The sequence below is a fragment of the Metopolophium dirhodum genome, chromosome 9, assembly GCF_019925205.1.
Source record: "Metopolophium dirhodum isolate CAU chromosome 9, ASM1992520v1, whole genome shotgun sequence".
NCBI lineage: Eukaryota > Metazoa > Arthropoda > Insecta > Hemiptera > Aphididae > Metopolophium > Metopolophium dirhodum.
In genome coordinates this window covers 15117485-15131565 of record NC_083568.1, presented here as the reverse complement: position 1 = coordinate 15131565, position 14081 = coordinate 15117485, and the positions used below count along the sequence as shown (strand labels likewise).

Sequence of the window (14081 nt, the reverse complement as noted above, 5' to 3'; positions counted from 1 at the left end):
TTACGTATACATTATAGTAATTATAATAATTCGCAATCGCCCCAGATCCTGGATTAGAAATTTAAATGAGCTAATATAATTTTATATTTTCATATACGTGTATTCGAAGCTATGACGCTATCGAGGCTATGACGCGTTAAATACTTAAATGTAGTATAACCACTGATGATCGATTCTCAATTTCCCTGCGAAGGAATATAATTCTTTCCTTCTCACTTGTATATTAGTATTCGGTGCTGACTATCCCTAGTCATCTAAATCTGTCTAAATCTTGACTAGTATACATGCAAACTCCATTTTCCGTGAAACACGATAATTTGTTGTTGCACCCAAACGATTGGTATGAGGGACGATACACAAACGTGCTATATCAGTCCTATATATTATATGAAATATTATTACATATTATATTATGGCACGTATAATATAAGTACTGCACAACATTCATATTTAAATACTAATATTAAAAAAAAAAAATTGTAATAACATGTAATTTGTTGACACATATTAAGTTAAACAAAGAAGAAGTGGGTTTGTAGGTAACGATCTGCTGTATATTAGGTATCTGGAGAGTCATACTGTAATGGATATTATGTTAAATTTGACTTCAATGCTATAAAATCATATTGTTTAGTGTTTACGAAACACGATTCTGAGCGAGGACGGACTGTCAGCCTATAATATTAATAAGTATATTTTATATTTTATAATATTATTGTGATTAAAGTAATTTATTTTACTATATATAGGCATTAGGTATTACTACAGAAGGTTAAATTCATTTTTACCAAAAAAATCATATAATTGCAGGATAATAATATACACTAAAAGTTTCATATACCTACAAATAATATTTTGAAATTACAACAAAATAATATTATTCTTGGTTTTAATATGTAATTTCGTCTAAATTTGGATTTAAAATTATTAAGAAAAAGTACCGTGTTATTAAATTTTTAAATTATTTGGTTACAGTATAAAATGTTTGCTAGGATGCTTCATTTAAATTTTCAATATTTACCTATAAAAATTGAACATTTTATAATTTTTTAACTACAAAGTAATTTGAAAATTTTTGAGATTAACGAGATTTTGATAAATTTGTGAATAAAGTGATTTATATATAACCTATTTACGTGGAACATTGTTTTACATTTTCAATCCTTAGATATAAAAGTTAAATATTTTATAAATTTTTATAACTACAAAAAAATTATTTTGTCAAAATTTGAACTTTAAATGCTAATAAAAAAAATTGTGCTTATGTATTTTTAATAATTTTCAACTGCTATTGTAAAAATATATCAGGAGCTTTGTATTAAAATTTTACACAACAAATAACATTTTATTGACCATTAGAGAAAAAAAAAAGAAAAATATTGAAAACTGACACTTTCCGTTAAAAGCTCAAAAAGAGTCAAAATATTTTCAAAATTGTATGGTATATACTATATAGAAAATGAAAATATTAACATTCAGTGAAATTTTCATATATCTACAGTTATTTGTTTTTGTAAAAATATGAACTTAAAATGCTCATAAAAATTTGATTTGATTTATTTGTAGACATTTGTTTTGACAAAGGTAAGAAAACTTATGAGGAATCTTGTATTACATTTTCAAATCTTAGATTTAAATAGAATACTTTTTATGAATTTCTAACTCAAAATAATTTGCACATCTTCGTGAAATTTTCACATTTGACCCGTAAAAGTACCAACTATATTCACTTTCCTATCAAAAAAGATACTGTTGAAGAAAATCTAAGCACTTTTACTGTCCTAAAGGGTGATGACAGACACACAAAAAAAATAAAAAAAAAAATAAAAACGCATATCATTGTAAAATCAATACATTCACCGCTCCGGTCAGAATCTAAAACTAATAAAAGACAACATTTTCTTATGCCTATTAATAGTTAAAAATAGTCATAATTATATTCTACCTCAAAACGTAATGGCACACACAAAAAAACACACATCATTGTAAAATCTGTACATTCATCGCTCCCTCAATTTATATTATATGCATACACTTTAATATAGTATATATAATATTATTAATGATTATGGACGGCAATGAACTATAGGCATTCGGCAGAAGAAACATATAATATGTGTGTACAGGACGTAGTGATGGCGATTAACCAAGATTGCCCGGTCACTGACATTATTATTTTAATCGTGCATTAATTGTTTATTTATAATTATTGTTAGTAAGCAATGTACTTAAAAATACGGAAAGTCGCGTTTAAATAAATCTATATTGACGTTAAAGGCAAAAATAAACGCGAGCATTCTCGGTGAATCGCACCTTACAACTAGTGAACATATAGTATTATAGAACACATTATATTATATATATAATATTATGAATATTATGTATACTTACAGGGGCTCAAGAAAGGACGTCGAGACATAGAGAAGCGATGCGTCACGTATCGCTCACCCGATTGTCACACCTCCTGCAGAAACTTCACCGGGCACATGCCCTGTTTGTTCTCTGCGTTTCTGATCATTACTGAGCCGTCTGGTCCTTCGCCGATCTGGATAACGATCTATATGTTAACAAACATACGAAACGCGTCAGATGTCGTCGTCACAGCTAGCCGAGGTACGCGAGGTGAATATTCTAAGTAGGCGCACGTAATGTACATAATAATGCGACATAATTATTATGGGGGAATGTCCTAACGCCAGTACCGGTTAATACTAGGGTTTTACACTTTTTAATTCTGAACATATTTTTGAAGTTAACACAAAAAATAATGAAGACAAATTCAACGAATGCTACTAAAAGATAAAGTAAATCGAATATCGTTAAGATCGGTATTTGTCTTTAAGACAAACACTTAGTGTTTACATAAAAAATATGTCCGATATTAAGAAAGCAAATCATAAAACTAACCATTGTAATTGTGTTCATAAGTATTTGATTTTTTTAAAATATATTATTGTAAAACAATGTTTATACCATATTTTTACTAATTATAATAGTAGTATAATCTATATAGACTGTAATCAACAATGGCCACCATTTCAAACCAAACAATATTTGATTTTTGTGAGCCAAAACTAAATACACATGCGGTAAACTATTAAGCGATATGGGTAAATAATACCTTATAGGTCTCAAGGAATTTAATGATACTACATTTATTGAATACGGACCAGCAGTTTATAAGTATGTGGAGGCCAATTACACAGAGAAATATTCATTTTTATACGTTTTACCTATATTAGGAGTTTAGGACCATATTCCATTTTTTTTTTATTTATTCACTTTACACAGCGTATAAATGTGGATAATACTGGATAATATGTACAGCTATTTATTTATCATTTTTTTTATAATAAATTATTTCATTTACTTTAACCATTGGCAACCATATATTTATATACACAAAAAAATATTCGGTTTCCTTTTGCCGAAACAAAATCCTTGTATGAGCCCATTTTTAAGATACCAGTTTAAAAAAATTCTTTCTAGTGCATCGATAACCTATTGCATCATGAAAGTTTCAAGTCTATATTGCATATCATAGTTTTGGCTGTACGTTGATTAGTCAGTCAGGACATCTTTTATATATACAGATGATATATACAACGAGTATTGTATAGTCATTTGAGGTTTTTTTTACTGTCTTAGAACGAAGAAAATGTTAATTTAAAACAAAGGAATAGTGCACAAAAAGTTTCTTTTAAAGCTACTTTTTATATTGAATATTCCGTATTTTGGATGTTTTTCGTGTTTATTTTTAGATTTTTCAGGCGATTCGTTTTAATGTACAATAAGGTTATCTGACAAAAAGATTGTGAAAAAAACGAAATTCGATGAATATGCGAAGTAGCCAGTAAACCCGTATTGAATAAAATCGATTTTGGTTATTTAGTTGAAATTGTATTATTTTAGTTATAAATCAGAAAACGATATTCTTTGAGATTTAATACACTGCCATTACCAATGTAGAATTTACGTTTGAAATTTTTAATACCTCTTAAATAAACAGTAGGTACTGTGCTTAAACGATAGCCGCTAATTATATAATCGGTTCCAATGCAATTGGTAGTAAATATAATCGTTGATTTACAACTTGTCATAATAAATAATTACACTAATACATAATACGAATAGTATTATAACGTAATATTACGTTAAAGCTGTGTTAATGTTATCGAATCAAGTCGACAGTTTTCCGACAGCTTAACACGGCGCAGTGTATAGGCAATGTGGGTACATTGCTGCGTAGAAACTACAATATGATGTTATTAAAACGTTCAATTATAATAATATCTTGACCGACGAAATATTATGCTATTATCTATAGTTTTATCAGTCGTAACAATACTATATTATACTATATTATTATTATTATTGTTTTGACATGTCCGTTTTCGAGTACTTAACTTACTATCATTTCAAATGACTAAAGGAAAAAAAAACAAAAGCCAAGAGATGTCAAACCTGACGGACCGTTATTATCAATAGGTCCAATTATTCCAGTTGCTCGGAAACGCGCCAGGGTCTGGGTAATTTGGGTAACTGAAGTTGTGCGATACGCGATGGACGCCTAGCATATTGCCGTCTCGACGGAATTGATTTTCAGTGTTTTCGGTTGCCCCTGCTATTGACGGCCGAACGGTTAGTTGCGTATTTTGGAGAGGTCAAAGTGACTCACTATTTTCGACTAATTCGTTTGCGTTCTAAAACTATTGAAGTACAACAACAAAGGATAAATTAATGTTTAATATAAATTGTATTCGGATGGCGATATTTCCAAAACAAGTAGAATAGAATTGAACGAATAACGATGATCGGTGACACGAAGATTGGCGGAGAGGAGTTTTCTACCACCAAAAATAAAAATAAATCTAAGAGTCGTCTTATGTTAAACATTTCGTTTTATTAGTGGAGGAAAAAAGTTAAATATCTACAAAAAATTAAAATAAAATAAAAAGAAATCAGACCCGGGTCTATTAAATTATAATATGTAATATAAAATCTTCATCATCAAACCTTACATTTCATTTTTTTTTTAAATTTGGAATGTTTTAATTAAATTAGTGTAACACGCTGTGCTTTAATTAATGATACCAGTTTTGTTTTTACCAAAAAATGGAGTATGGTCGTGTTGTAATAATTTCGGAATAATTGTTTTTATTTTTTGTTATTATTATTAAAAATGAAACGTAATTAAAATTTTAATTGTCTATAATACCTACTCTTCTTGCACAATAACAATATCGCAGAATTTATTATTTTTTTGACCTCGCCCGGAATATGGCTAGTGTGAGACAGTGGAACGTTGCAAAACGTGAACAATTTTGGGTGAAGGTACCTCATTATCAGTTACCGGGGATTCATAAATATACATATATATATATATTGTAACATTTGGCACTGTTCAACACGTGAAAACACAATACGAGTATACACAAAGCGTCTGATAACGGATACTGATAACAGCAATATCATAGTACCGATGCGCACCGGCTCCAAGTTTTAATGTATTATGTACGCATCACTCGTGAGATAAGATTTGACATTATTTATTACTGTAGTATAATATAATATAATAGGCATCTATTTAAAAAACCTATCAAACAGCACAAACGTTCAAAATGGGTTTTCTCCCTATATTTTCCGAATGTCTGATCACTGTATTATAACGCGGTATTTACGAATATCGAACATCAAACAATCTTAGATATACCAAAAATTGTTTGAACTGAGCAAAGAAAATTGTAGTTGGTCAAACAGCACAAAATATGTTTGAAATGGTTTTTTTCTCCCTATATTTTCTATGTGTCTGAACACAGTATAATGCAGTGTGATCGAATATCAAACATCGCAAACAATCCTATGGATATAAAACAAAAACTGGTTTTTTAAAATTTATCAGGGGAAATTATTTGTAGTTTGTTTAGATATAACCAATTTCCTGATTGTTTTTCGATATTTTTGAAGACTTAAAAAACTATTTACTCTTGGCTTTTAAAAAGACACCTACCAAAAAGTATTTTTACTTCCGTTCATTTGTCATGATCACACACTGGCCAAAGGACAATAATGCTCTAGAGCTACATATACAGCTATATGATATTATAATACTATCAATTGAATTCGAGAAATACGTTCATCCACGGACTTTTCACGTTTTGTAACTGTTATAACCATCGTTTATTTTTTCGCATTTGGGCTATTTATTTTCATCAACCTATTATTATTATCACTACTAAAGTAACGTCACAGAATACTATACAACATAAAAACATTAATTTTCAAACGAATGAAAACACTAATATTACCGCGTACATAACGTATATGATATACAGCAAGTAATATACACAAAAACGGTGCGCGCAGTCCCGCTACGAGCCTATCTCAGTTATTTGACGAAAAACGAATTATATTATAATATTATAATCAGGGAACGGTACGAAATCGATAAAACCTAACCACGAGACAATGCAGCCGAAGGAGTTGGTTAGTCATGTATTTTCTCAGTACCTATATACGTAAACAAGTGCCACGCCTAACAATATTATTACCTATAAAATACGAGTGGAAAATTCAAGGTTGCGTCAGACGGAAAAAAACATTACAAGAATAATGTATTTACATGGTTCTTATCTACGAATCGTATCGCCTGCAGGTGCCCAGATAGCAATTTTTTGTTTAATAATATTATTATAACATAATAATAACGAATAATATTAGTATAACGTTATTATAATACTATTATAATATTATCATTACAAAATGTTGTCTGGGTGGTTATTAAATTCGATCGAAACGCGTGATATAACGATAACGTTTACAAATCGAAATATTTGTAAATTGTGTATTTCAATTATATATTATTTTATCTACTGATTTATGGTCCGGGGTCTTATGCAAAGTGATAATATGTATATGTTATACTTTATGTTTTAACTCAAAAAATTGTTTGTTATTCATTTATTCACCAACATAAAAAAAAAATTCTGTATATATAAACATTTTTTATTTAAGAGAAAATATGAAAACAAAACGAGCAAAGACGAGCATATATTATACATTCTACATGCCAAGTATGTGGTTACCGCAAGTACATGATTTATGGGTACACAATTAAATAAAACCAAAACTATAAAATATCGTTTATGAAAGACGAAATAATTAAAATACAATTATTTACACTTGAATTTAATTTATGAGGTTAAATTGAGAAAATAACAATAATTTAAATCACAAGAGTTAGTCGATCATCAATTGTTTTCAGAAAATTTTACTTAAAACAACTTCACTTAATACATTTTTTTAATTTAATAACTTCCACTGTTTTTGTCACTTAATTTAATAACAATACAATATGGGATTTGGGAGCTGGAAACAATGGCGTTTTGTAACAATGGTAACGAGTCATCTGGACGGACGGACAACAACTACAACGACTAGCGTATACAGTATATTTTATATCAATTAGAGTAAGTATATATATTATATTATATTATATATATACTATATATGCATTGCGTATAAAAAGAGACTTTAAAGTCTAAAAACAGCGGAAACAACAATTTCATCCTAATTAAAGTTATAATTTAAAAACATATTTGAACGATGTTATTACATAGAAAATGGATGAAATATTAGAATATAGAGCCGATATTATAGTAGAGTTATTTGTGATAAATTCGTAGTAATTCGATTTTATTTTTGAACAATTTCGTATTGAAGGGTAAATTATCATAATAATATAAAACATAGTTTTGAACGAGAAAAAATGACTTGGGAAAAAACACGGGTTCGCACATCTTTTTCTCTCTCTCTCTCTCTCTCATACACACACACACACACACACACACACACAAATGTATATATATATATTATGTAGTATTATAACTAGATTGCAGTTTTTTTACAACCTAATTTGAATACAGATTGCTTCATTTACAAACAGCAAATTATTAAAACGATCGCAATCCTTTACTTTATCTTTTGAAATTTTTTTTAACATTCCGGTATGTTCGTAGCTGTAGCAAAACAGTGTTATATAATTGGATTTTGTTCTTTTGTTTTAAGTATTGAAAATCGAGATTCAACTTTTTAGTCTTAGAACATTACAACACGATCAAATTAAATCATGTTGGCGAATTTTATAATGAAATAACTTTTATTTTTATAATTTAAATAAACTGTTCAAGTAAAAGTCTGACAGAAAACAATTTTGAAATTGTGTATAAGAACTTAGTTTATATTTGATAAAAACGATTTCGAACTCGATTTATAACGTTACTTAATAATAACCGGGAGTGAGTCGGCTATAGCATTTATTCGGTCACGACAAAGCATAGGTAAATAAAATAGACTCCATATATATGACATGATTGGACCCTCTCCCTAATCAGGTATAAGAATAATATGTTTATTGTTTTGTTTGTTGAAATTATTGAGATATTGTTACAATATATAGCACAAACCAATATTTAAATCTATACTTCATTCTATGAAAATAGTCGAAGAATATATTGGTCGTGTATTTAGGGTTGTGCGTATTATTTTTTTAAATGTTTAATGTGACCATTACGTTTAGAAGGGTAGTGATCAGTTTAAGTAGTACCATATTCAATGTTATTATGATAAATATAGGTGAATAGTACATTTTTGGTATTTAAAAGTAACTTTCAATAAAACTGCAAAAAATATACAGAAAAATGGTGAAACTTACGGTTTATATAAACATCAAATTTTGATTAGTTATCTAACGATATCAGTTATTGTCACGCTTGGATTTTGCTCACTTCAACGCTTGATAGAGCTGATTTAAATAATGTTGAACGTGTTATTATTTTTTATTTGCTTACAACTGTAGTCAAGTTTTGTTAAAAGCTATTGTGGTTACTACCACGACAGTTCTGACCACATTTGCGTTTTTCTCAAAAACTTCTGGAAATCTTAAAATGCACTTCTTTGTAGTACAATTTATTGAAATCGGTGCAATTTATAGCTTATGCGCGTCTAGTTTTGATTGATGACACATTTTTTAAATATTATACTCTGAAGAGACGTGATTTTGAAAAAAATTTAAAAAAAAACTCACATAATATACAACTGAATAAACAATTGTTTATTGCTTCGTTCGGGATCTAAAAATCGAATATTTTACCCTTCATGTTAAGTTAATTCATGCGGCGAAGATATATTTTTTCATCGTATACAGATATAGTGGACACAGCAAATGTATACAAATAAATGTCTGAAAACGTTTTCATTACAATCTGTGTTAATTGTGCGTTTGATGGTATACTGTTATAATATATTATTATAACCGAAAACGATACGAAAAAGAATAAATAGATTTTAACCGTCAAAATATGAACGTCAGGGGACAGTGTAAGTGCAAAACGAATATTTTGTCATTCCAATAACCTATATAGTATATACGTGTATATATATATCAGAATATGATAGTATATTATACGGTTTGATGTAAAATAATGGGCCAAAAGGGAATGTGTTGGAAATAACGTTTTGAGTAGGCACACAGAAACACAACCGCAGCAGTGTAAATGTATAATAATATTAATTCCCCGCAATTATTATTTGGCTGGTTATCATGTAGTTGTGGTGCCTACCTGTACAACGTTATACGTGGGATGATAATATATTTAAATTTATATAATATATTACGCGACGATTAATCCACGGCATGGAAGTATAGTAGTTTACGCTAAAGTGATAAACCGCAATAGGCGTCAAGAGTCAGATAAATTATCATTATTATTTATTTTGGCGTTTAGGATTTAGGTTCGTAAAACCACATGCTCTAAAGTTAATGTCAAATTTTTTCAGTACCATGAAGGTAAATTTTGAAAAACGTAGCACGACTATAAAAATATTATACGAGAGTAGTTTGCTTGTCATATTTAATTTTTTCTTTTAGCTTAATATATTGAATGTGATTGACGGATTATGTTTAAAACTTAATCCCTTCCTGTGATGTTATGTTAACCAAATTAATTGATTTCGAGTAATATTGGTAATGAAAAAATGGTTTATGATAAATAACTGAACAAAAAACATATTTATAGTATAGGTTTACGTTTACGTGTACTAATGTATTGTGAGTTTCGGTTGAAAAAATTAAAAAGAAACACTATTGTGTGAAATATTGTTTGTATACGATGTAAAAAACATTTTCGTTGGTAAAAGGGTATGGAGAGGGAGGAAAGAGAAACTTAATTATTTGAATAAGAGTACAACACGTGGATTAATTAATAACACGGCCGTAAAAATGGCGATGGGGAGCTGCTGAATTGAAAAAAAAACATTAAGTGATTGTAATGAATTATTATGATTGATTAAAAGGTAAATTAATCTTTACTGAAAAGTTATTGCCGAGACGCAACATCAACGCAAATAGTTTAATAATTAATCAAATGTATAACCGATTTTAAAATATCGTCACTGTGTAGAACACGAGATTTTGATATTAATAATAATTAATAATAAAACAACGACGATCGCGGTACGAGAATCGGTATTTCACGACTGATCGCGATGCGGAATATGGTTTAAAATATTATTATTTTATTTTATTTATTGCGAATGAGATTGTATACATCCAATGGCTGTCGAGAATGGAAGAAATTAACTTGACGTCGGTGACAGAACTACGAGATGATATAATAGAGGTAATTTAAGTGTGACCACAGACCTATAAAAGAATTCTTTTATAGGTCTATGGCTGTGACCGAATGAGTGAGTAATCATGGAGCAGGTGGTTAATTTTTAGTATATAATATATTGCATAACAGAGGAATCTATTTTTAAACGTTCTAATCTTACATGATTTTGAATTCTTTTCTATATTCTTTCCAATTTCCGAATAATTGAACCGTAGGTACTCCAATGTAGACAAAACTAAAGTAATGTAAAGTAGGTATACGAAGGAAATTAATGGAGGTAAATATTTTAGTATTGCGAATAAAACCAATAATGTTGGTTGCTTTATTAACCGCAGGTAGTAAATAATGTGATGATTTAAGTTCAAAGAAGAAGAAAGATGAATTCCAAGATCTTTATATAGGAAAACTCGTTTAGTTTGAGACTAGATATGCCATCCAGCAGAGATAAATCAGAGTTAAATATATTGACGAATTGTATTCTATCAGATATGTTTAAACTCAGCCAAGAGAGGAGAGTATCACCAACGCCGATTTGACGACAGTTGAATAAGCAACGATCAGATATATATTGTTGGGGGGCCATTAGCAGTTGTATAATAATGAATAGTACTAATAAGATAGGTAAATTACGACGGTTTAGGCGCCTACCTGGTCTCTCAGCAATGTGAGTGGATTATTGTCAACGTCCAACACCTGTAAATTGATTGTGACTTGCCACGGCCTCTCACCTGGCTGCACTTTGGTCACGTAATTGTACGGAAAGTAACCAACGCGACCGAAACATTTACCCTTCCACCAGGCCGGGTCCGATGTGTCGATAACTGTGACCTTGTATCCCGCCCTAATCACACACATAAAACAAGTTTGGATTAAATCATAGTTTTATATTTCAAATTATTAAAAACAGGTAAAATGCGTCTACATTGTTTATAATATATAAATTATCAATAGACACTGTATAACGGTGTAACATCATACGCAGCTCATAATAAGTGTTCGAAGTCTTATAGAATAAATTGTAGGGCGGGGGAGACGCGTAGGCATTTCGTAAATATTCTACAGGTCATGTTTCATCCACTTGAATAAATAATATAAAAGATAAGTATGGAAATAAGTGGATGGAAAAAAATAGGAAGTACCTATTCCGATTTAATTATGACTTATGATAAATAATATCTGGAATAGGTTTCATTAGGACGAGGCTACGAGCCACATATCACGGGTCACGGGATACACGCAATCACCTTGCACGTGATTTCATATCATGCGACTTCTTTTTATGAGAATATTATCTAAAGTAAAATGTGTACGTGAACAAACTTCATACGGTGGCTGACCTGAAGAGGGAAATTCACCGGGTAATCAGTACAATCGTTAGGTCGAGACGTCTGCGAAAGATTAATTTCGACGACGAGATTCAAGCTTACTGAGAATGCGAAGGAAGGCATAATAGTTTATGCTGGATAGGATTTATTACTGACGCAGAATACATAATACTATGTTGATTGTAATTAAATAATATTTTTTGATTTTACTTGGATTTTGCCATATTATTTAAAAACTGCGTTTTATCTGAACCACTTTATTATATTGCCGTGGACTGAGATTAATTTGGGTCGTTGATCGTTCTTGTCCGATCGATATTGGCTGCGGGTTGCATCAATATTATATAAACATTTATTACGAGCATTAGCAATAACAAGTGTCTTATAAGTACCAAATATATATATAGTATTATAATATACGAAATCCGTTTTTTTTTTTGTAAAATTCTCATTTGATTAATAAACGTAAAACGTGAAGAAATTTTGAGTACGGACGACAAAAACGACGATATTATTATAGTTAATTAAGCACATTTTTTCAGGAATTAAAAATTTTTTTTTTCATTATTTAAACCGTCAAACCGATAAATTTTAAACCGTTCGAGCTCAAATATAATATCAAACACGCGCTGCACAATGTAATGTGTGTAATGACTAATTGCAGCTCGAAACTAGTTATTCATTATGTTTGTGTACTCACTTCAAATCCAGTTCGTCTTCCCGGCGGGCTTTGAAATTGTACAGCACCACATAGAGATTATTCGGTAACAGCCTGTGCGGTTTCTGAAAATAGGACGAAAACAAATTTCTGGGTAGAGTGCGTGTTGTCTTAGTTTACTGCGCACGCGCGATCTTATACGTCTATAGCGCTGCGTAGGTATTGTGTATAATTGCATTGTAATATTATAATATTACAATCAAATAATTATTATCTTATTGTGTACGCGCCACGTGTGTATAATTATTGTAATACTGTACTTGTGAATATCTCACCGGCGACGGGCACGGAGACGTACTTGCCGACGACAGTGATTTATCGTTGTCGTCGGGTAACTCGACGGAGCTCATCCGTATGGTCCTGGTGGACAGTAGACGCCGGTTGTGCACCGGGCTAGACGGAGCTGAAAACACGGACGAAAAATAAACGTAAGGCGGGCGGCAATACATCAACAAGTATTTAGATAAAACAGCGTTGTCGTTGTCGTACGACGAGGATAGCACGCGACATGTCGGGGATACGGTCGCAATACACGATAATGACACAATGTATCACCGTTGTATACAGGAACGACGGTGCAGGTAAACGAGCAATAGTAGGTAGGTATATAATAGTATATAGGTAGGTAATAATATACAATATTGTATGTACCACTACGACGCGGGCGAATCATACTAGTTGCCTCCCGAACTCGGGCGTAGGTCGATAATAATATTTTTTTACGAATCGACGAGAACGCTAAATTGGACATGGGCCAAATGCGCTCCTTATTTTGTACGGTCAATTTACCAATAATATAAGTTTCTTTTTAGTTTTACCTTCAGGTATATAAAAATGTTTTCATCTAATCTCATACTCCATCGACGTTGAAATATGCATATTCAATTAAACTAAAATCAAAAACTTATGTATTGATAAATTGATTGCCGCCGAATGACCGGTTAAATAATTTTTGATTTAAAAAATAAATAAAAAATATGTACTTATTAAAAATATTAATGCCAATTTGCAGCTAATATTCTACAAAATGATCTGGACTTTTATGAAACGTTATCAATCATCATTATCATCAAAATACACAAGTATGAATTTGAGTGATAGACGAAAACAAGTTTTCATTTATTTTTATGAAACATGTATAGGTACCTAATAAAAGTTCATTATTGCATGTTTCTATTTCATTCAAAAGTAAAGTAACTTGAGTTGTATTGGAGTAGGTACATAATATAGACTATAGGTAATTGATATTACTTTTAAATATTATTTTTAATGTAAAGGCAATAATTGGTCTAATTAGCCTGGAAAACTACCGAGTACAGCTAGTCCTATCGACCCTAAAATATTTTGAGCGCAATTGGTAGGTAT

At 30.4% G+C, this 14081-nt stretch overlaps 1 protein-coding gene across 13 annotated transcripts in view; it reads right to left on the bottom strand.

Annotated features, from left to right (window-relative positions):
• Nucleotides 1-14081, bottom strand: part of LOC132951880 (uncharacterized) — a 278489-nt gene that overhangs the window by 6009 nt on the left and 258399 nt on the right. For 10 of the 13 annotated variants that reach the window (XM_061023904.1, XM_061023907.1, XM_061023909.1 and 7 more), the window contains 4 exons: nt 12977-13119; nt 12699-12781; nt 11322-11514; nt 2392-2557 (listed from right to left, as the gene is read on the bottom strand). In XM_061023904.1, the coding sequence (XP_060879887.1) occupies nt 2456-2557; nt 11322-11514; nt 12699-12781; nt 12977-13119 (521 nt within the window). In that variant the 3' untranslated portion in view covers nt 2392-2455. The remainder of the gene's footprint in view (nt 1-2391; nt 2558-11321; nt 11515-12698; nt 12782-12976; nt 13120-14081) is intronic. The other 3 variants (XM_061023905.1, XM_061023908.1, XM_061023914.1) reach the window with 1 other exon arrangement.